This window comes from Lithobates pipiens, unplaced genomic scaffold (genome assembly GCF_037356315.1).
Source record: "Lithobates pipiens isolate NorthernLeopardFrog02 unplaced genomic scaffold, aLitPip1_a1.2 Scaffold_1, whole genome shotgun sequence".
Classification (NCBI taxonomy): domain Eukaryota; kingdom Metazoa; phylum Chordata; class Amphibia; order Anura; family Ranidae; genus Lithobates; species Lithobates pipiens.
In genome coordinates, this window is record NW_027507685.1 from 180,796,967 (window position 1) to 180,821,791 (window position 24,825).

At 42.4% G+C, this 24,825-nt stretch overlaps 1 protein-coding gene across 3 annotated transcripts in view; it reads right to left on the minus strand.

Annotated features, from left to right (window-relative positions):
- GOLGA1 (golgin A1) overlaps positions 1-24,825 on the minus strand; it is a 242,492-nt gene that overhangs the window by 158,730 nt on the left and 58,937 nt on the right. For 2 of the 3 annotated variants that reach the window (XM_077478983.1, XM_077478984.1), the window contains 2 exons: positions 23,207-23,281; positions 5,086-5,183 (listed from right to left, as the gene is read on the minus strand). In XM_077478983.1, coding sequence (XP_077335109.1) covers positions 5,086-5,183; positions 23,207-23,281 — 173 coding nt within the window. The remainder of the gene's footprint in view (positions 1-5,085; positions 5,184-23,206; positions 23,282-24,825) is intronic. The other variant, XM_077478985.1, reaches the window with a different exon arrangement.

The window sequence follows — 24,825 nt, forward strand, 5'->3', positions numbered from 1 at the left end:
GGGAATATGCCGTATTGGCTCAAAAGGCTGTTTTTGTCATGCCGATAGAACTAAATTCAAGTCCCAAGGGGTGACCTAACTGGAGGATTAAGCCCCGTTACCCCCTGAACAAAGCTACAGACCAAAGAATGCATAACAAGTGGTCACTGAAATAATATCGATAAGGCCAAGATCTTGCCTTTGATAGTACTCAAGGCCAGCTTCATTTCTAACCCCATCTGCAGAAAGTTAAGGATTCTACCTATGACATGCTTGCTGGGGTGCCAACCCTTGGATTCACACCAGGAGACATATGCCTTCCAGATTCTAGAATATACGATTCTGGAGGCTGGCTTCCTTGCATTAATCAAGGTAGATACCACTGAACCCGATAGCCCACGCTTCTTCAGAACGTGGGTCTCAATAGCCAAACCATTAAATTTAGCATTTGTAAGGTAGGATGGAATACCGGACCCTGCTGGACGTGGTGGTAGGGTCCATGGGTCCCCTACCACCATCCTTATGATCTCTGCATACCAGGATCTTCTGGGCCCACAAGAATCATCGACTTCCCTTCCTGCTTGATCCTGCAAAGAAGTCGTGGGAACAACAGAATAGGAGGGAATGCATAAATCAGTGAGAACTGATTCCACTGGCACACCATGGCATTTGTTCCGCACGCTAGCGGATCCCTTGTTCTTGACACAAGTTGTCAATCTTTTTGTTGAATCTGGACACAAACAGATTAACATCTGGGATCTCCCATCTTTGGCATATTGCCAAGATGATATCGGGATGAAGGGACATTCTCCCGGGAACTGCTGGCGACTCAAGTAGTCCGCCTGTCAATTTTCTATTCCTGGAATGAAGACTTCCAATAGGCAAGGTACATTGTTTTCTGCCCAAGCTAGTATGTGATTCACCTCTCTCTGGGCTGCGCGACTTCTCGTGCCCCCTTGGTGATTGATATAGGCCACTACTGTGGCATTGTCAGATAGGATCCTGACAGAACAATTCCGTAACCTGAACATCCAGGCCTTCAGGGCCAAGCGTGCTGCCGAAGCTCTAGAATGTTGATGAGTAAGGCAATTTCTAATATGGACCATTTCCCTTGGACAGTCGCCTCTTCCAGGACTGCTCCCCAACCTAAAAGACTGGCATCTCATTACCACCTTCCAGGTGACTGGTAGGAAGGATTTTCCCTTCTGCAGATTCTTTGTTAACCACCAACTGAAGCTCTGGCACACCCTTGGAGACAGACACAAATCTAGAGCTTGGACCTTCTTATTCCGAGCCAATAGCATACTGTTTTGCAGCAGCCTCGAATGAAACTGAGCATAAAGGAACGGCCTCGAATGAAGCCACCATCTTTCCCAACAACCTCATGCAAAGTCGAATAGAAGGATTGTTCTTTGCCTTGACCACCTGAATCAGTTCCTTTATAGCACTGATCTTTGCCTGTAGCTAGACCGAAAGGCAGAGCTACAAACTATAGATATACTCTACAAAAAAATTTAGATATTTCTGGTGAGCGGGGAAAATAGGCACATAGAGGTATGTATCCTTGATGTCGATTGATGCCAGCAGTTCTCCTCCTTGTAGGATGGATACTACCGATTGGATTGACTCCATACGAAAAGAGCGGACATTCAAAAATCGGTTTAGATCTTTAAGCTCTAGAATGGGTCTGACATCCCCATTTGGTTTTGGTACCATGAAAAGGTTTGAATAAAACCCCAATCCCTGCTCTTCCATGGGGACCACTGAGATCACTTTTTGAGACAAAAGATAGCCCAATGCTTGAAAGAGAGATTTATTTTTCTGTGGATCCCTGGGATCTGAGAAAACGAGGAGACGGGAATTTTCGGAACTCTAGTTTGTACCCTAGAGTTATTGAGGAAGTCATCCACCTGTTTCGACACTCTTCCTGCCGGACCCTTGAGAATCTCTAGGGAATCTGTTCAATTATACCAGACCCTTATTCTAAATGAGGGTCTGGTATAGAGGTTAATGGGGGTCCCCATGTAAGAAAAAAAAAATGCATGGTGTACCCCCTAAAAATACCATCACTGGCAAAGCACATTGTATACATGTTGATGAGGACAAAGGCCTTATCCCCACAACCCTGGCCTGGAGGTTAAATAGATCTGTACGCAGAAAGGGGACCCTCAGATATTGCCCCCAATGTGAATGAACAAGGTGTACATTGTACCTCTCTAAGGAAAAAAAAATAGTAAATTAAAAAAAACCCCACACTTTGACAAATACTTTATTTTAAAAAGTTTCACAATGTAAATCCATTGTCTAGCAATGTAGATGCAGGTCAATCACAATGAATGACATCCACCTACCCACTAGAAAAAAATTACTTTCTGGCATGTTTGACAGCCTACTGTAAACAAAGGGTGATGTCTCCTGGATGACATCATTGACCAAATATGGCCATGACCAATACTGGCCAATTATGTCATTGGGGAATCCCCCTGCCATCACTGATCAAATATGATCATATCAATATTTTCACTCGAGAGACTCCGCCCCTTTATATTTGTCTATCAGTTAGGGAATGGTAATCTTCAGCGAACGAGTAATGTTATCAATTGTGTCAGACAATATGACGACGATGAATTCACATTTGTCAAACTATTTTATTTGTTTTCAAATAAAGAACGTACAATTTGTAAATACACACCACACTTTTGGACAATTATTTTAAAGGGGCTTCAAAATGCCCGAAAGCACCTTTCCATGTAGTGTATGTTGCCCAATGTGGTTCAGTGGAAAAAAGGGAGCTGAGGGTGAAGCAGAAAGGGGGTAGCCCCCCGCCCCTTCCTGGCAATCCAGGATGCATGCACTGATGAGGGTCTGGTATGAGACCCCGCCCTTTTTGTATGGATTCCCCCTTTAACCACTTCCCACCCAAGGTACGTCCAGGGACGTCCTTGACTTTCCGGGGGTATATCTGAATGATTCCTGAGGCCACAGACATCATTCAGATATCAACGTTTTCAGCCGGTGATTCCCTGCACCATAAGAATGATCATATCGGCTGTTCCGCCGCTTGATCGTCCTTACGGGAGGCGGGAGGGGACGTCGCCCCCCTCCCGCCGCCCACCGGTGCTTCTACTGACTCACTGCTTCCATTGGTGAGTCGGTCACAGGATCCGTCGGCCCCTGGTTAATACCAGAGATTTCCAGCGGACCAGATCATCCCCGGAGTCTCTATGATCGGTCGGAGGCCGGGCACGATGTTATGATGTCACGCCCGGCCTCTGCATTCAAAATAACGACGCCGATTTGGCTAGGAAGCCAGGATCGGTTTTGTTTTGTTTTTTATTTTAGGCTTCCCAGCCTAGAGGTGAGATATGGGGTCTTATTGACCCCATATCTCACAGTAAATAGGTCCGATCGTGCCATATTTCTATTACAAGGGATGTTTACATTCCTTGTAATAGAAATAAAAGTAATCCAATTTTTTTTTTTTAAGTGTCAAAAAATAAAAGTAAAATTAACAATAAAAATTAAAGCGCCCCTGTCCCCGTGAGCTCTTATGCAGAAGCGAACGCATACGCAAGTCCCGCCCACACATGAAAACTGTGTGCAAACCACACATGTGAGGTATCACCGCGAACGTTAGAGCAAGAGCAATAATTCTAGCACTAGACCTCCTCTGTAACGCAAAACACGTAACCAGTAAAACATTTTAAAGCGTTGCCTATGGGGATTTTTAAATACCAAAGTTTGGTGCCATTCCACGAGCGCGTGCAATTTTGAAGCGTGACATGTTGGGTATCTATTTACTCGGCGTATCTTCATCTATTACATTATGCAAAAAAATTGGGCTAACGTTACTGTTTTTTTTTTATGCATGAAACTTTTTTTTTTTCTGAAAAAAAATTTTTTCATGCTCAAATACCGTGCGAGATAAAAAGTTGCAACAACCGCCATTGTATTCTGTAGGGTCTTTGCTAACAAAACATATCTAATGTTTGGGGGTTCTATGTAATTTTCTAGCAAAAAAATGATGAATTTTACATGTAGGAGAGAAATGTCAGAATTGGCCTGGATGCAAAGTGGTTAAATGAATTTGTGTCCCTTTGTTGACATTTACCTGGAAAGTGTGGTCTGACAGCTGAAGGGCTGGTTGGGAATACGTCACTGGTTATTAGGACAATCGGCAGCTCCCTAATGATCAGCCTGAGTAGGAAACTTTTTTGTCACATTTAGCAACAGTAGTAAAACCTCCTAAATGTTTCACTTCCAGCTGCAGCCGGAGGCTATACTCCCATTTGATCCAACCATTCAGAAAACCTCCGAACCAGTAAAAATGCAGGCGCATCCCTAGCCACCATTACGGCTGCCGGGGAACAATGCCCGAGAGGGGAAAAAAAGGCAAAATTGTGGATAATGAATATGAGGCACTGAAGAGGACAACAGCAGCAAGAGTTCTCAAAGTTAGGACACTATTCAAAACACAGAGCATCAGAAAGTATTTAGCACTACATTCAAAGAGCTTGGGAGGGAGAGACATGTGAACAAGTGCGAATATTATCAAACTTATGTGGACAATGGGGGGAGTCAATCAAAAAGAAGCTTCTGAAAACCTAGTGGGGAAATCTAGCAGTATAAAGTGTTCACAGCGGAGAAAATCAAGTGAATGATTTTGTGGGGAGATGCATGACAGAAGTTAGCATGAATAAGTATCTGTGAAATAAGTACTGCAGAATACTGAAAATTGGAAAACAATATGAAAAGCAAAGACGTGAACATTGCAGAGACAATGTCCACATTCACTTTTGTGGCAGGATCCTTCAGCAGTGTATTGTGAGGTGGCAGTTTTTACTTTTATATGTCATGTTCAGCTATTCAGGGCCAAGTCTCAAATGTCCGGTCAAAGCGGAGACTACATGGCTATGAGTAATCGGCCCTGAGGAGCTACTCACATTTAAGCTGTGTCTCATGGACCTATCACTCCCAGGAGACAAGAATGTGTTTTCCACAGTGGCTGAATCCTTCAGTTAAAACAGGAAGATGTTGCAATCATATTTTAATAGTATTAAAATTGTATTGCAATAGGATTGCAATTTAGAAACTCAAATTACTGACCTGATCCTTCTTCTCAAGAGCCAGGGCATGTTCTTCAGCTATCTTGGCTCGGTGTGCTTGATGGGCCTCGTTTTGCTCTTGAAATTTTTGTACTGTTGCTAGTATAAAAAAAAAAAAAAAATGTAACTATTTATACTTCAACTTTAAGTGTTTTTTAAAGTTAGACTGCAGAGAAAACAACTACAGTAAATAACAGGTGGAATACATATAAGGATCTGTTTTACTTGTTAAAAGATTTATATTTCTACCAATCCTTTTTTGAGGTTTACACAATCCTATCAGCGAGGTGGAGGACACCACTTACAAATAAGAAATGTAGTGGTGTCAATCCACTTATGGCCTTGCTGGCTAGGCAGTGAAAGGGTCCAAGCAGAGGTCATCTTATTTATGAATTCAAAGATAGAAAGTCCATAAAATAGCTTTCAGCGATTGGAGGGCTTACTGAAAAGGCACAAAATTTCAGCTATCGTCTTGACACATTTTACATTCTAAGTTTTAGGATTAAAGCAGAACTTTACCCATAATAACTTGATAAGAAAATGTTCTTTAGCAAAGAAAAACATACATTCCACATTAATATTTATACTACCAAATATAGTGTGTGCTGTAAACGTCCTCCTAAATTTATTACAGTAAGGAGCGTTATATACACTATAGTTATTTGGTGGTTGAGTGAAATCAGGCCTTTTAACTTAGTTTTTTCATGTTTTAGATCTACCGATATAATCCCACCATTTAGAGCATTCACCCTTCTTATTTAATCTCTTTAGGTGATTCTATGGGGTAATCTTGGAGTGCCCTATCCTAGTGTTCACAAACCTCCACATTCCTGGTGTCAAAACTGATCACATGTGTAGCACCATGCCAGTTACAGATAAAACGGAACCAAGCTTACTAGGCTGTAAAAGGAGAAGAGGGTCTAATTCTGCTTTAAGGCTTTCAGCAGATCGGCTTTCTACAACTCAGCCGTGCCTAAAAATGGAGAGCAACTGAGCATGTGCAGGAGTAGACTGAGACAGTGTATTACCCAATCTTAACCAGTATAGGCACCTATTTTTAATGTTTTACATAGCTATACCTGCAAAATGGGCCATCCTGAAATGATCTAGCAGGATTTAATTTTCTGACTAAAGTTCAACTTTAAGCATTTTTGAGTGCAAAAAACATGTCAACACATGAGCTGACACACTAGATGACCCTTAGATTTCTATAAGCAATATTATCAACTTTTTTCCATTCAGTTCTCTAATTTGCATCCAGGAATGGCTAGGTTCAGAGCTGTAGCCACAGGTGTAATTGGGTCTGAACATCACTAGAAGCAGCAGAAAGACATTCATTCTCATTTACTGGAGGTCATCTCTCTGCTCACTCTTCTCTACCCTTCAAATCGGCATGTTCCTTATTGGCACATCTGATTGACTTCAAGTCCAGTACCTTTGCCCCCATCTGAGCGGAGTTATATAGCAAGTCACTTTTAACACTTGCATAAAATTTGTATTTTTTCTACAGCTTACCTGTAAAATCCTTTTCTTGGAGTACATCATGGGACACAGTGCAGCTATAATTAACTAACTGGGTTGTACGCCACCTACTGGTGAATGGACACTGGTAAATAAAACAAACAAGAAGTCCTCCCCTATATAACCCCTCCTACACAGGAAGTACCTCAGTTTTGTAGCAAGCAATAAACTTCCCAGACACGAGGGGAGGGATCTCTGTGCCCCGTGATGTACTCAAAGAAAAGGATTTTACAGGTAAGCTGTAGAAAGAAAAATCCTACTTTCTTTATCGTACATCGCAGGACACAGAGCAGCCATAATAACTAACTGGAACGTCCCCAAGCAATGCTTTGAGGGGAGGAAATCCAAAGAAACACCATCAGAACAACAGGATCTATATTGCTGCCTGCAGTACACTGCGTTCAAATGCAACATCCTCCTGAGTCCTAATATTCACTTGATAAAACTTAATGAATGTATGCACCGAAGACCAAGTAGCAGCCTTGCAAATCTGAGCAATCAATGCTTGATGATGAACTGCCCCTGAAGCACTTACTCTTCTGGTAGAGTGTGCCCTTACTAGAAAAGACGGAGCCTTCCCCCCCTTAAAACATAATGCCTGAACAATCACTTGTCAAATCCATTAGGAAATAGTCGACTTAGATGTGGTCTGTCCCTTCTTGGGATCTTCTGGCAATACAAACAGAACGTCAGTCTTCCGCATCTGAGCCGATATCTTCAGACTGCCACTATTACTATTTGTAATACGCTGAGACCAAGGCAGTCTCCTCCATGTTCTTGATATCCACCTGGTAAAAACCAAGCGGATGTATAAACTAAAGGCCTAAAAGCGGTCTTGCACCCCTGGACCACTGACACCTGATGGTGGTTGGCCCAAGATACTTCCATACACCTGGTGGTGAATCTCTTCCCAGGAAAAAAAAATGTATTTTGCCCTTTAAAACCATAGGCATCCTTGGTAAACTGGCAGATCCACTGTTAAACATTCGACCTGGATGCCGCCTGCCCTTCCTGGGCTCTTCTGGCTGCACAAATCAGGATTCCTGACCTGTGCCAATAACTCAAGTAGACCCTGACCATCTGAACTACCTCTAGAGTAGGTAGCAATCTCCTGCAGACTGTGGATTAGGAGAAAAATAAAAAGGCAAGACACTGTCCTGATTCAAGTGAATACTAGAAACCACTCTAGGCAATAGAGATGGATTAGGATGCAACATCACCTTATGATGCGAGACCAAAAATGGCTCCTTGCATGAAAGACCCGCCAGCTCTGACACTTTACTTAGTGAAGTGATAGCAACCAAAGAAGCCATCTTCTGATATAAGAGACGAACAGTCTCCCAATTGGTTCAAACAATGGCCTCTACAAAACACAGCCAAGAGCGACTCCCAGTCCCAAGGACACAAAAGTGGCCTGACATGTGTGACTACCTACGCTACAAGCTGTATGAAGTATGAATCAAGGAGTGAGAAACAATGACCTCTGGGAAAAAATTGATAGGGATGAACTAGAACCCTTAATGGTACTTAAGGCTAATCTCCTTTCCCCTACTGATTGGAGAAAGACAAGAAAATTTCCCACTCATATTCCTGTGGGTGTGCCACTTCCTGGCTTCCCCAAGGAAAAAAAATTATTCCATGTCCTATAATCGAGGTTCCCTGAAACCAGCTTCCAGGGGCTCAACAGTGTGGAGATACAGGACTCGAGACCATTAGGTCCCGCAGGCCTAGGAGTGTTGAAGGAGCAACCCCCACAAGCCTCACTAAGTCAGCGTACCAGGCCCTCCTTTGCTAATGCAGCGATTACTATTATAAGTGTTACCACCTCCTGGATTCTTCTCAAAAGACGTGGGAGAAGTCGAAACCGAGGTAAAGCATTAAATAAGGGAGAACTGGTCCCCAAGATGTTACCAGTGCATCTGCCCCTATTGTCGGTGGGACTTTCGTCCCAGACACAACCTGTTCCCACTTGTTGTAGAACTTGGAATCTAGTAGATCCACCTCAGACAGAATGTGGTTCACCTTCCAGAGAGGCATGACTCCTGGTGGTTGATATAGATTCCTGCAGAGGCATTTCCGGATCACACCTACAACTGGTCCCCCCCCCCCCCCCCCCCCAACATCCAGAGCAAGGCGTACTGGCCAATAAATCCAAGATATTGATGGGTAGTATTTTCTCCTATGTCCACTGAACTATAGCCACCTTCAAACCAATTGGAGAAGCTGGCATCAGTGGTTATCTTCCCATCCCTTCTCCAGATTTTGAACCATCAACCAGCAATCTTAGCTCTGCAATACCCCGGGAAAAGAGCCATCTGGCAATCCACTGCCTGGAACTTCATGTTCCAGACAGAGAGAATGATCCTCTACCAAAGACCTGGAGTAGGACTGTACGTATGGACTGTGCCTTGACCTAGATACAACTTTCTCCTGCAGAAATGTATCAAAGGAAAAACTGGAATACACTGCTTTCTGAACAAAGATTATTGAGGTAAACTGAGATTGGCACATCTGCATTTTCAGCAAGTCCAGTACTGGGCTGGGAGCTTTGTGAACCATCGGAGCTGTGGCCAGCCCCGAAGAGCAGAGTCACAAAAATAAAAAAAAGATGACTTTGCACTACAATTTACATAAAGAAAATAACGGCACATGAAGATATGCGTCATTGATGACTATGGACCCTGAAATCTACCTTTCGCAGAGGTCAACACTAAATGGACAGAGCCTATCTGAAACAGAAGGATGTCCAGCGGCTTAAGCTCTAAGCTAGACCTTATGTCCCCCATTTGGTTTTGGGACCGCTACCGGTTGAAGTTTTTTTTTTGTTAAATGAGCCCATACCTTCTGCTCCAAGAGTCAAAACGCAAGGCAATAGACTGATGACTATGTGGTAGACCTTGAAGGCCGAAAGAGGCGTACCCTACCTACCAAGCTTTTGCTGACTACAGATGGAGCAAAAAAAAACACCTCAGAGACTGCCTTAAGATCTTCTGGCCTAAGATGCTCTCAAAAACACAGCAACCTCAGATGCCTCCCTCAGGTGGGGAAAAGCTTACAGCATCTGGTATTCCTGGGCAGTCTCACCTCCATATACTAATCAGGCTTGATCCTGTTTAGGCATCAATCAACAGAGATCAGGCATGATCAAGGTGATGCAGCTGCAGTCCATCTGATGAAAAATTAATGCATCAGGAAAATACTGCAATGCCAAACCCCACAGTGGCTCAGATGCATCAGACACCACTGTCCATCAGGGGATGTGGACAACGCCACATCATTGAACCTGAGAGCGGTGCACCTGCCTCCCCCAGCTACCTCTCCTTTCTGGAACTCTAACTAGTATAAACGGTAAATAATGTAGAAACTATATTAGCCAGTCCTCCAAGGATGCAGGCATAAAACAATGTTGGTTTACTGCTATGCAACCCATTATGCATGCAAGTATGCAGGTACCCAGGCATGCCGTTATGTAGGTACCCAAGTATTCTTGCCATTCATATATTTATGTATGCAGCTCAAGGCAAACAAGCACATATGTATGTACTCCCAGACAAACAAGCACATATGCATGTAATCCCAGGCAAACCAGCACAAATGCACCTAGTCCAAGGCAAACAAAACAATTTGCATGTAATCCCAGGCAGCCAAGCACATATGCATTTAATGTCCCTCGATACATGCATTTACGCAATAAAGTAAGCATGCGCTTACGCAACACATTTATGCAAACATGTATAAACATGCATCTTTATGCAATCATGCATCTTCATGCAATCCTGTATAACCATGTATATTTATGGAAACATGATCTTTGTGCAGCTATGGATATTTGTGAAGCCATTGATCTTGTATTTTTAAGCCAACATGTGTAACCATGTATATTTATGCAAATATGTAAAAATATGCATCTTTAGCAACCATGCATTTCAGCAACGGTGCATTTTAGCTAGTTTGTAAGCTTGCACCTGCTTGACTGCAGTTGGCCCCATGCACGTCTTTGGTCCAGCGTCTGCGCGGGGAAGAGGGCTGTGTTCCGGGGCGAAAGGGGGCGACATCCGCCTCCTCTGGGCCATGAAGCTCGAGCGGCGGTGGGCCCAGGGCCACCCATGCTCATGTTTTTCCAAAAATTTATATTTAACCACTTGGGTACCGCGCTATTGCCGAATGACGGCATTAGCGCGGACCTAGATTTCCAGGACTACGTCTATTGATGTCGTCCTGGTTACGAGCGGCCTGCGCGCCCCCTGAGGGGCGCGCGCGGCGCGCTCTGTGATCGGCGAGTCCGTGAGACTCGCCTGATCACCGATCCGTGTAAGGGGTCGATCCCGACCCCTTATCACGTGATCAGCTGTCAGCCAATGACAGCTGATCATGTGATAGAACGGAGCCGGTAATCGGCTATTATTCCTCCTCGCGCTGACAGCGCGAGGAGAAAAAAAAAAAGCCGATCACCGGCGGCCGTGATCGGGACATCAGTCCCGATCACGGCCAGCAATGAAAGGCACCACATGCCACCTGCCAGTGCCCACCTGCCTCCCGCAGTGCCATCCTGAAAAATAACAAAGTAAAAGTAAGTGCCCCCCGTCTGTGCCCATAATGCCCACAGTGCCACCCCACAGTGCCACCCACAGTGCCACCCCACAGTGCCACCCACAGTGCCACCCCACAGTGCCACCCAATCTGCCTCAAAGGTGCTGCACCCCAGTGCCGCCCATCAGTGCCCAGCAGTGCCGCCCATCAGTGCCGCCCATCAGTGCCCAGCAGTGCCACCTATCAGAGCCACCTATCAGTGCCACCTATCAGTGCCCATCAGTCCCATCTATCTGTGGTACCTATCAGTGCCCATCCGTGCCACCCATCCGTGCCACTTATCCGTGCCACCCATCCGTGCCATCTTATCTGTGCCCATCTTTGCCCATCAGTGCCGCCTTATCTGTGCCCATCGGTGCCGCCTTATCTGTGCCTATTAGTGCCGCCTTAACTATGCCTATCAGTGCCCACAAGTGAGCTATCAGTGCCACCAAAGAGTATCAGTGCCCACCAATGCAGCCTATCAGTGCCCACCAATGCAGCCCATCAGTGCCCACCAATGCAGCCCATCAGTGCCCACCAATGCAGCCTATCAGTGCCGCCTTATCAGCGCACTCAATGAAGGAGAAAAATGACCCGTTTGCAAAATTTTATAACAAACTATTAAAACATGATTTTTTTTTTTTTTGCATCTTTTTTTGTTTGTTTAGCAAAAAATAAAACTCCGAGCTGTAACTAAATACCACCAAAAGAAAGCTCTATTTGTGGGAAAAAAATGATAGAAATTTCATTTGGGTACAGTGTTGTATGACTGCGCAATTGTCATTCAAAGTGCATCAGCGCTGAAAGCTGAAAATTGGTCTGGGACTGAGGGGGGTTTAAGTGCCCAGTAAGCAAGTGGTTAAACATGAATTTAAGCAACAAGTTTGCAAACATGTATACTACACTGCACCTGCCTTCCGTGCAGTCAACAAAATTTTAAAGTGAACTGCTAGCCATTCAGGGGTATCTCGACTTACAGTTCCCCCAGATAAGCAGCCAATATGCAGCATATAATCATGACTTGTCTGCCACACAGTTCTCCCATAGTAAGTACTCAAACTTTGTTGGTATCCGTGGGCTGCTGTTATGTCTCCAGAGTCCCTACTAACCATATGGCCATGGCCGCCCTTCCACTTCCCGCCTACATGAAAATACACCATACTGAGCAAGCCTGCATCCTCTAGTGGCTGGAGGAGAAACAGCAGCCCACATGACTAAAAAAAGTACACAGTATGTTTAAACAGCACACTGCCCCCAGTGGCCACCGGGAGAAGAGACAGTTTTTTAAAAGAGAAACTGCAAAAAAATGCAGACTTACAATTCCTGCTGCAGGATTCAGGAGTCCAATCTTCACCCATCACGGCGAGCTGTGTCATAAAAGACCTTCAGAGACTGAGTCCCCCCTAATCTGGGGTCCAATCCTCCTGTATAGCACCCTGCTGGAAAGCACCTTCGTCAAAACAACACTGCATAGGGTTCCATTACGTAGGGTCCAGCAACCTTGAGGAATCTTCTCTCCTTCCAATGAGGCTCAGGTACCATATATTTTGGCTGATAGCTTTTTCAAATGAATCCGATTGAAGTCCATGATTCTTAATAGAACCGTCCAGACCTCCAAGTATGCTCCAAGAGCACATGTCACATCAGTGACCATCCACCTAACAGATACTGGAGAAAAAACAGAGGTACTCCCAGTGTAGAAGGGGTTATATAGGGGAGGATGGACTTCTAGTTTGATTGATTTACCAGTTTGCATTCAACAGTAGGTGGCGCATAACTCAGTTATTATGGCTGTTCTGTGTCCCGTGATGTACGATAAAGAAAAATTTAATTATTAAAAAAAGCTGCAGTGATTAGTGTGTTTTATATCTGCCTGGGTTCCAAGAAATTTACAAGAAGGAATCTTTTGGCATCTGCCACCAGATTCTATCTTTTTTGGTTGCTGTAACAAGTCCACCATAAATCAAGTTACATCTCACAACCCACCTTTCCATCCTACCAAAAACGAGACTACGGATTCTGAAGAAGTGTGTAGTAGCACAGGGGTTCAGTGGTCCCTGGTTGCATAAATATTAAGCTGTAACTTATTTGACATTTTTTTTTTATATATAAAAGGATGAATTAACACTTTAGGCAAGTTCATCCAAGCTGCTTCAAAATCATTATCCTAAAGTGCTAGGGGATAATGGTATAGAAGGACCCATCTAGTACCATTGTCTGAAATTGCTTAATAGATAAACAAATAAAACAAAATATATGGGATTACATATGATACATATTAAAAATCTGTAAAAACTTTACTATATGCACAAATTAGATAAAAGCCATAGTGAACCAAATTGATCCTAAAATCAATATTATATAAAAGCTGCTTTTCATATCTCTACGTCAAGGAAGGAACTAAGATTTTTTTTTGGGGTGAGGCCAGTCACAATACAACAAAGGCTGCAAAAGCAGATGTACTAGGAAGGCTTTGGCATAGTTTCACTGAGCCTCGGCTGGTGACCCTTTTTCTTGTCAATGCAGTCTGCTCTATATAATTAGTCCTGGATACAGTGAAAGTTTGTTGTATAATCTGGGTTCTGGGTTGTCTACATCCAGAGTTCCCCATTTCTAACATATCAAATTAAAAATGTCCGGGTGAAGAGCCAATTCCCCTTGATCCAGGCAGTGGTATCTGAGCAAGTTCAGTTACTGTTTTTCCCCTCCTGGGATGTGAACTAGAGGTCACTGGATAGTGAGTTCCAGTCCATAAGATTATCTAGTTTGCTACCTCTAAGGCTGCATGACAATTGCTGGTGCCCCACTATGATGGTTTATGTATGCCACAGCTGTGCAATGTCTGCCTGTACACTGGTTGGACTTCCTCACAGAATAGGGCAGGGTGGATTTGATTTAAATCATTATTAAAATCACCAGTAAAAAGGCTTGATTTAAATCAACTATTTCAATCATAATTTTTAACTACTTGCTGCCTGCTAAATAGCAGTATGATGGCAGCAAAGTGGTTGGGATAACCTGACTGGACCCCATATGACGTGATCATAACAACACAGCCGGCAGGCGTCCGCAGGGTTCTGTGTGTCAGTCTGACACACCGCAACTCTGATGGTATGAAGCCTCTGACTGATAACCAGCACATCGATTATCAGCACAGCCCCCATGAAAAGGTGGCCATCAGCTGCCAGCCTGTCCCCATAATAAACGCCTGTCAGTACCCACAACAGTGCCAATCAGTGCCCAAAAAAGTGCCAATCAGTGCCCCATCAGTAATGCCTGTCAGTAGCTCCTTATCAGTGCCACATATCAGTGCCCATAAGTTGTTGTTTTTTGTCAGTCTTTTCATTTATAGCACAAGAATTAAAAACCGCAATGGTGATCAAATACCACCAAAAGAAAGCTCTATTTGTGGAAAGAAAATGATAAAAAAATGTAGTTTAGGTACAGTGTTGCATGACCACGCAATTGTCAAAGTGCAACAGTGCTGAAAGATAAAAAATCGTCCGGGGGGGTAAGTACCTGGTATGGAAGAGGTTAAAGAGCAAATGCCATCTCTATCCTGCAGCAGCTCTTCCTCAGATCCACTGTTGATTCACTGACAGTCTCATTTACTTAAACCACTTACAGACCGAAATATTTTCCCCCTTAATGACCAGGATATTTTTTGCGATACGACACTGCGTCGCTTTAACTGACAATTACGCGGACGTGCAACGTTGTACCCAAGAAAAACTGACGTCCTTTCTTTTCCCACAAATAGAGCTTTCTTTTGGTGCTATTTGATCACATCGGCAGTTTTTTTGTTTTGTTTTTTTATAAGCAAAAAAAAAAGGCAATTTTGAAAAAAAAAAAAAAACTATTTTTTTACTATTTGCTATAATAAATATCCATCAGTTTAGGCCAATATGCATTCTGCTACATATTTCTGGTAAAAAAATATAAAAAAACGTAATACGTGTATATTGATTGGTTTGAGCAAAAGTTATAGCGTCTACAAAATAGGGGATAGATTTATGGCATTTTTATTATTTATTTATTTTTTACTAGTATTGGCGGCAACCTGCGATTTTTAGTGTGAGTGTGACATTGCGGTGGACAGATCGGACACTTGACACTTTTTTGGGACCATTGACATTTAGACAGTGATTAGTGCTACAAAAATGCGCTGATTACTGGGTAAATGTCACTGGGAGGGAAGGGGTTAACACTAGAGGCAATCAAGGGGTTAAATGTGTTCCCAGGGAGGGTTTTTTAACTGTGGGGGGATGGGACTGAGTGGAGGAGTAGAGAGAGAGAGATCGCTGTTCCTAATCACTAGGAACAGCAGACCTCTCTCCCCTCCCCCATCAGAACGGGGATATCTGTTTATATTGACAGATCCCCATTCTGGCTCTTTTCCGTGATCGTGAGTGGCCGGGGGTAAAATAAATTTGATTTAAATCAAAAAAGAAAGAGGGAGGCCAATGTAGCACCAACCAAACTGCTGAGTTTCAGGATATAGATTGCGAGCTTGGCTTCCACTGGCAACCACATTTCCCTGGACCATGAAGGAATGGAACACTCCCTTCCTCAGCCTGAAAGACACTTTCCAGTGACAGAGAAGAAAAGATGTCCCCATTGTTAGGGCTGGACTTGAGATCCACAAAATTAAGGAATTCCTTACTAGTGGGAAAAGAGCATGGGTAGGTTGAGAGGAGGAATAGGTTTGCTCTAGGTTGATAAGATGTTCGGCAAATAGTAGATCCTAAAAAGGAGGCTACCATGAGGCCCAGAACATGGGGAATCTTACTGTGGAAAGTCTCTTTAATCTCAATTCTCAAGCGTGGGCACTGAGAGAAAGAATTTTGCTTTGCTTTGGATGTGTCCAAAACCAGACCCAAGTATTCAAGGGGAAGAGAAAGCTCAAGAGCAGATTTATAGATTTATTTATTAATTTAATTGATCACCCACCCGAAAAGCCTGGAGCATCTGAATTGTCCTGTCCTTTAGACAGCTGGATGTGAGAGGAGTCCTTCAGGAGAAGTTCGTCTAGTCAGACTGTCACCTGGATATCCTGAGTTCTGAGAAGACCAAGAAGAGGTGCCCTTTTTGGGCATATTCTACCTCTGAATATTCTGGGAACAGAATTCTGGAAACAGAAAGGGTATATATCCTATTGTACCTTGCCAGCAAACAGTTATTCCTGTATGGATTCTGCCTCCTGAAACACTTCCTCTCAATACCTCTGAAGTTCAGAATACAGGCTCTCAATTCTGTGAAATAGCCATGCCTGCACACAGGGCACAGTGAATATGTCACAGGAGTAAGGGAATTTAACGTGTGGCTAATTTAACAAGTTTACAAGCTTCAAATCAGATTATTAGGAATGGGTTCGAAATAACTGACGTAATATTGTGATGACTAATATATGATGATATATATTTACAAATGCTTCAAATATCTGTACATTTGCATTATAAATAGGGTCTTTGCACTCACTTTTATCTAGTCTCTGGGTATAATTCCTTCCATAACCAGCGTGTATCAGTATCGTAGTAAAAACACTACCAAGAACGAAGTCCATAAAAGAGAGAGAGGAGACCTCTGCCCCTCAACGGACTCATAAACAAGGATTTTATGGCGAGTACAAAACCTCCAATTTCTCTCTTGCCCATTGAGGGACACAGGCATTCTGATAGCTTCAGGATTGCTCAAATGACAATAACAAGTTCACAGAGCTTTCTGTTTGGGCTTGAAGGTGGCATTTGATGAGGCAGAGTCATCCACCTGGTAAAACAAACATGAAACGAAGACCCGGTTGCAGCCTTAGAAAACCTGAGAAACAGATGCCGACGAGACCATAAGCCTAAACAGATATTACCTCTCCTGAGCCAATCGAGGGCTATGAAAACCACTGAGAGTCTCCATTCTGATCCTGTGAAGCAGATGAAGACGATTCACAGAGGCAAAGGCATTGATTGGGTCATTCTGATTCCATGTATTGCAATGACAAACGGACAGTTAAAAAGATAGAAAGTGGGAGGGGAGGGAACAAAACCTTAAACTTGTAACCCTCTTGCATACATGTATCAGGGATGAATTTTTTTTTAGGTGCCTGTCAACAGGTGCTCCCCCATCCCCACTGAAAGTGGGGATGCACCTTCATGCTGAGGAAGGATTCTTGGCGTATTGCCAGACCATGCAGGTAAAAAGGGAACTCACCTTGGGGACCTTGATACTGAAGTCAATAGATATGACATGCAAGTCTGTTCTTTGCCCCTCTTAAGCAAGGCAAGACAGGTACCCTTATCCTGGTAGCAGCCTTAATGATCACCATCCAGTGGAACCCAAAAAATGCTGTCGCTTAAAAAGTGATGCAAAGCAAAAGCTTCTTGCAGGCGAGATCCACAGTCCAGCACTTCATCTAAAAAGGTATGGACAGCAGACTGATACAAGACAGAAGGCGAAAGACTCCTAGCATCCTATTGCAACAAAAGTTCACTGCCACTGCACTGGGGTTTATAAATGCACTTAATGACAAATGCTGAAGATTATTATTGTGTCCACTGACACCGATGTTGGGGGTTATTAATTGTGACCGCTGGCACCAATCATCAATCCAACATTCTCTTTGGTGTGCATTACTGTACATTGCAAAAATGTAGCAGGACAAAAATTTCTAGTGTTGCATTTTGAATGGGCTGCCTGACCCCCCTATATACACTGCTATTGTGCGACTTCCTTTGATGTGTCAGGAGCTGTGCTTGAGAGACCCTCTATTAATCCAAGTTTACAAAATCAAATAAATGGTGTTGCGCTACCTCACGAGATTAAACTATACTATAGTCTCTTATGCAAAACAGTTGTGCTAAATGATAAACTAGCAGAGATACAGTTTATACCTATTAGGTAGGTATAGAATACCCTAAACTAAACAGTTATATATTGCACAGTGTATACAAAGTAGTTCAAAATATATAAAGTGCCTCAAACAAATACAGTCACGTGATTGGTGACGATACGCGTCGGAACTAGGATACCGGAAGTGACGTCCATATTACGAGTGGAACGCTCGTCTGTTTCTAAAGCTGTTTCTATCTCCCGTTTTGTGAGTACCTGTTTAATATTTTTGTGTAAATAAATTTCCATACATACTTCACTATTGGAGCATACTTCTCTCTTTCCTATGAGATATTTGTGGAATAACATTGAGCAATGAGACCTATGTGGAAGCTATAGAGATACAAAACATCAGCCGTGGAGGCCAGCACTTACCTGCCAGGAATGGGGATATAATCCCTGGATCTTTCTATTTGGTTGTCCTGCTGTTTACCTTACAGCAGTAAGGTAAGGGGCCACTCCACCTGATGTGCCGTGAAACACTGGAAATAAGGACTAGAGACACGTTTTTTGGCACCTACTTGGAGAAGCACTGAATCAATCACTGGTCACTTTATTCACCCCAAGTTCACATATAGACTTTATTTATGAGCTGTTTTGCTTTTGTTCTCTTTTTTGTTCTGTTGAGCTTGCACGGTGTGTGCCACGCTTGGAATTTTACACAGCCTTTTTGATTGAATTATTTTAGAGCTATTTTTATGCACAAGACACCTTGATATTTATTGCTGCTACTTTACTTAAGCACTGGACACTTTATTTTCACTTATTTGATTATTCACGACTGTATTTGTTTGAGGCACTTTATATATTTTGAACTACTTTGTATACACTGTGCAATATATAACTGTTTAGTTTAGGGTATGCTATACCTACCTAATAGGTAGAAACTGTATCTCTGCTAGTTTATCATTTAGCACAACTGTTTTGCATAAGAGACTATAGTATAGTTTAATCTTGTGAGGTAGCGCAACACCATTTATTTGATTTTGTATACTGGTATTACTTGGGGGGTAGGGTTTATACCCCTGTCGGTGGTTTGCTGCAACCTATTTTTAGTGATAGTTTTTGCCCTTGATGATAGCGCGGGGATACTCTTACTATATTAATCCAAGTTGTTCACCACTATTCTACACCAACCTACACCAAGATTACTTTAAAAGACTTGGACCAGCTAGCCAAGGTTCTAAGATTCCTTTAAAAGACTTGGACCAGCTAGCAAAGGTTTAACAGAGTAAACCACAGCCAGAACTGGATGCAAAGCAGAACTGAATAAGAAGAGCATGGCCCTGGGAAAAGCTTCCAGACTCTTGTCTGTAGAATTACCACCAATAACTGTGGTTGCCTTAGTAAGGTAAAAAAAAAAAAAAAAAAAAAAAAAAAAAACAGGTCCAGTATGAAAGCCAACCATTTTTTAAACAAACTCCTCGCTAAGATGGTAAAGGAATAACAAACCTAGGAGGGCGGCTATATGAGGTGCTTCCAGTTTTCAAATAATTAAACAGAGGGTGATGCTGAATGGCCTTGCAAGCCTTAGGGGTTCTAAGGGAAACAAGGCCAGAGACTTATCTTGTAGTAGGGAGAGCCTGATCTTCTAGCTTAAGGGTAGAATACACCATGTCCATAAGAGATAAAATAGTCTTTCCTAGCTTTGCAGCAACTGAAGTGGATTGTGACTGATAGACTGGGAAGGCACAGGAGTGCATTTGAAGCCTCTATAGTTTGGTTCTTGCCACCTTGGTAATCTAGGACATTAGACCATGCATAACAGTTTAAAAAAAACTCTACAGAATAGGGTGAAGAGGGGGTTCCGCTTGGCAGAGTAATGCAGAACTCCAATGAGGGACCACACACACACTAGGGAGTAACAGGATTCAAAATCAAGGATGTCTCCACTGGCTGTCTCTGAAGGTACTCAAGCTGTGTGCTCATGACACTCCACCAAGCAGAGTGGCATCAGCATGCTGTACAAAAGAGTTAATTCCTTTTGCAGCATGTCAGTGGGAGAATATACTGACTCCCAAGCGACTGAGCAGGAGAGTGCGCCAAAAAGTTGCCCAACCTGAATGGCCCTACTCACATGACAGTGAGTCTTCAGAGACTGGGCAAGCCTATGCTGGTACCACAGCTATGAAAAGCCATCTGCAGGTAATGGACCAGATAAGAAAAGCTGCTATTAGGAAGTAACAGTTTAAGTGTTAAATCAGCGCAGCTGATGAAGACACCCATCCTTTTAACGACACTACTAACAAACCGAATCAGGCCGACTGTCAGATTTTATCCAGGGCTGGCCTACAGTTTTTTTTTTCTGTTTGCCAATGTCCAATCCTCCTGTAGTGTAACCCAAAAAGTTTCAAGATTCCAGAGTCCCTCAATGGACAAGAGGAAAAAAAACAAAAAAACAGGACTTTTTAAAAGAAAAAAAAGAAATTGCCACACTAGATAAAATAAACATGTTCGTTTATGACCATGAAGGGAAAAAAAATAAAAAATCATATTCAGAACAAATGGGACAGTGTCATGAAAAATGGAGGAAAGACTAGCAGCCATATTGTTAAAAAGTGCACGGCATCAATGTAGAAAAGAAAAAAAAAATTCAATAAAAAAATCAATATCACCATAATCCCATAGAAACCAAAAACATCACTGCTAAATTCAGAAAAGTGCAAGATACTCACTGACTGAATTTTTTTTACTGTCTAAGCTTGTAGGTGGTAACAATGATAATCACTAAGATTTCAGTTTATATTTGATAGTATACAGCATCTCAAAAGTGAGTACACCTCACATTTTTGTAAATATTTTATTACATCTTTTCATGTGAAAACACTGATGAAATTATACTTTGCTACAATGTAAAGTAGTGAGTGCACAGCTTGTATAACAGTGTAAATTTGCTGTCTCTTCAAAACAACGCAACACACAGTCATTAATGTCTAAACCGCTGGCAACAAAAGGGAGTACACCCTTAAGTGAAAATGTCCAAATTGGGCCCAAAGTCAATATTTTGTGTGGCCACCATTACTTTCCAGCACTGCCTTAACGCGCATGAGCACGGAGTTCACCAGAGCTTCACAGGTTGCCAATGGAGTCCTCTTCCACTCCTCTATGACTACATCACAGAGCTGGTGGATGTTACAGATCTTGCACTCCTCCACCTTCTATTTGAGGATGCCCCACAGAGGTTAAATAATGTTTAGGTCTGGAGACATGCTTAGCCAGTCCATCACCTTTGCCCTCAGCTTCTTTGGCAAGGCAGTGGTCACCTTGGAGGTGTGTTTGGGATCATTATGTTGGAATACTGACCTGTGGCCCAATCTCCGAAGCGAGGGGATCATGCCCTGCTTCAGTACATGTTAGCATACAAGGTTCCCTCAATGAACTGGAGATCCCCGGTGGCACTCATGCAGCCCCAGACCATGACACTCCCAGCATGCTTGAATGTAGGCAAGACACACTTGTCTTTTTACTCCTCACCTGGTTGCCGTTACACACACTTGACACCATCTGAACCTAATAAGTTTATCTTGGTCTCATCAGACCACAGGACATGGTTCCAGTAATCCATGTCCCTAGTCTGCTTGTCTTCCGCAAACGGTTTGCGGGCTTTGTGCATCATCTTTAGAAGAGGCTTCCTTCTGGGACAACAGCCATGCAGACCAATTTGATGCAGTGTGCAGCGTATGGTCTGAGCACTGCTAGGCTGACCCCCACCCCTTCGACCTCTGCAGCAATGCTGGCAGCACTCATATGTCTATTTCCCAAAGACAATCTCTGTATATGGCGCTGAGCAACTTCTTTGGTCGACCATGGCGAGGCCTGTTTTGAGTGGAACCTGTCCTGTTAAACCGCTGAAACTCAGTTTCAGTGTCTTGGCAAACTTCTTATAGCCTAGGCCAACTTTATGTAGAGCAACAATTCTTTTTTTTTTAGATCCTCAGATAGTTCTTTGCCATGAGGTGCCATGTTGAACTTCCAGTGACCAGTATGAGAGAATGAAAGGGATAACATCAAATGTAACACACCTGCTCCCCAGTCTCACCTGAGACCTTGTAACAATGAGTCACATGGCACTGGGGAGGGGAAATGGCTAATTGGGCCCAATTGGGAAATTTTTTTTTTTTTTTTTTTTTTTTTTTTTTTACACTTTTGTTACCAGAGGTTTAAACATTAATGGCTGTGTGTTGAGTTATTTTGAGGAGACAGCAAATGTACACGGTTATACAAGCTGTACAGTCACTACTTTACATGTTAGCAAAGTGTAATTTCTTTAGTGTTGACACATAAAAATATATAATTAAATATTTACAAAAATGTGAGGGGTGTACTCACTTTTGTGAGATACTGTATGTGAAACACCTCCAGTACTCCTTTAGCTTGGTTTCATTTTTTTTGCAATCAGCTACATCAGTTTTGGGGGGCCAGTGACTAGATTAGTTATCTTCCAGTTCTTATTACAAAGGGGCTGATCTTCACCCATTTTACAAAGTATGCTCTGCTGCCAAATCTATAATGAGTGTTTTTCTTTCTTTATAGGATTTTTGATAACATTATAGAAATTTGAGCAGAAAGAACAAGACTGTGACAAAGGGGAATAGAGCCAAAGATACTGGCAGAACCTCATAGATGGACAACGTAGGAAGCCAAAGGGATGATTCAGCCCACAAGAACCCATCCAAAACTGAAATAATAATGTTTGATGGTCTGGTCTTTTAAAGCATAAAAGTAACAAAGCCATGTTAACAATCCTGCTGTGATGGGTAAAATAACAATTAGGGGAGCTGATATACTTACCCTTCCTGGAGAAAATACTGCTCCAGCTTCCTTCTCTTATATTATCTCTATTGAAGGCCAAAAACAAGTTCAAATTGACAAATCCTGTCCTTTAACCAACATCAAATGACCAAGTGCTCAGGCTGTAACCAGAGTGGAGGGAAGCATGGAGCAGCAATTTTTTTTTGCCAGGAAAGGTCAGTTTAGCTACGCTAATCCTTTTTAGTTTCATATTTCAGACATTAGTTTTCCATTGCAGACGAACGATAACAGCTTAGTATTGGGCCATTTCTGCTCCTGTAATTGTAATAAGGACAGATTGCATGGTTATGGTAGGACAGAGCACACATAAAGGACAACGGGTCTACGTAGATACGTACAATCCTGGTGTTTTTCTAAAGTAAGCTCAAGCTTTTCTTTCGTCTTCTGCAGGTTGCGGACCTGTTCTGCATAATCTTTGGAGGTGGAAACAAATAGAATGGAAAAACCAGGAAAGGACAAAGTGGGAAAAGCAACAAAAGGACAGCACAAACAGAAAAAAAAAATTAAATGAGTGGGAAAAGGGTCAGACAGTCACACTTCCAGCATCAATACACTTAGACACCACTAAAGGTATAGACAAAGAACAAGATACAATTTTATACAATGTTAGGTTATAAATAGCCAAACTTTGCTCTTGGGTACACTTAAATTATTTTACCCCATTCAAGTAGCAAAAACAACTTTCATTACTCCCTATGATATAATCACCTGGTTTCCAAATAAAAAAAAAAGTGCCCTAGGCCAGATTTTACTGATTACAGCTCCCAAGAGCCATTTACCTTCCCATAGTGTGTGGATGGGCCCTTGGGAGTCAAGGAAGCAGAATTACAATGTATGCAACATGTTCCCTATTGCAGATTTTTCCTCATTCCCTGTCTGGTAAAATGGTTATCACAGTCGGTGAAAAGAAAACTTCTACAAAAATGACATGGAGAGAAGTAAAAACTCAACAGGGGTTCTAATTATCCCTCACTCTAATCTACAACAAACTAAAACAAACTAAAATAGAAGCTCTAGCCAGACTTTAACGTACACATATAAACTTTTAACGTACACATATAAACTACATGCTGCTTGCTGGGTATTAAACAATTGCATATTTTTAAAGAATAAAATAGGATATTTATACTCACCGTACAATTGCTTTCTCTAAATCTACTGAGGGACACAGGATTTGTAAACAATTGGGTAATACTGGCACCTACAGAAGGATTAGACACTGGGAAAAAAAAAAAACACACTATAGGCCAGACCATAGGGCATAACACCCCCTAGAACCAGCATGCTTAGTTTAGCAAAGCAGTACCAAGGGCAATAGCTATAAGCACAGACCCTCAATGGAAAAAGATTTTAAGGGAGTACCAAAGATCCTATTATCCTATTTCCTTTCTTTCTTTACTGTTCACTAAGTCGTGCAGGATTATTACAAATCTGGGATGCCCAAAAGTAGTCCAAATGACAGATGGTCAGCCCAGCACCACAGGCAAACAGACCCAACGTGAACAAGGGACTGCATGCAGCTTAAAGAGCTATAAAATTAAGTCCAAAGCAAAGGCTGAAATGTCCAAATGGTAAAATAAACAGATCAGATGACAGCCTTACAAACCTGGGAAACAGAGGCCTGATTTCGTAATGGCCAAGATGCACTCATGGCTATAGCTTTGACAGGAAAGGGGTAGGGCCCTATCCTTGAGACCATAAAGACTGACCATCCAGAATAACAAACCTGACCACCTTGCAGGCCAGAAGAAAAAAAAAAAAGAAAAAAATGGTCAAAGGATGATATTTAAAGAAGAGATAGAAACAAATTCTAAATACACAGAGGGAGAAGCAATTCAGCATAAGCCACGTGCGAAACCCCTGCGAACCATGGCCTTGATGATAAAAGTAAAAGCTAGAGATCTCAAAAAAAATAAAAAAAAAAATAAAATAAAATAAAAAGCTAGAGCATAATTCG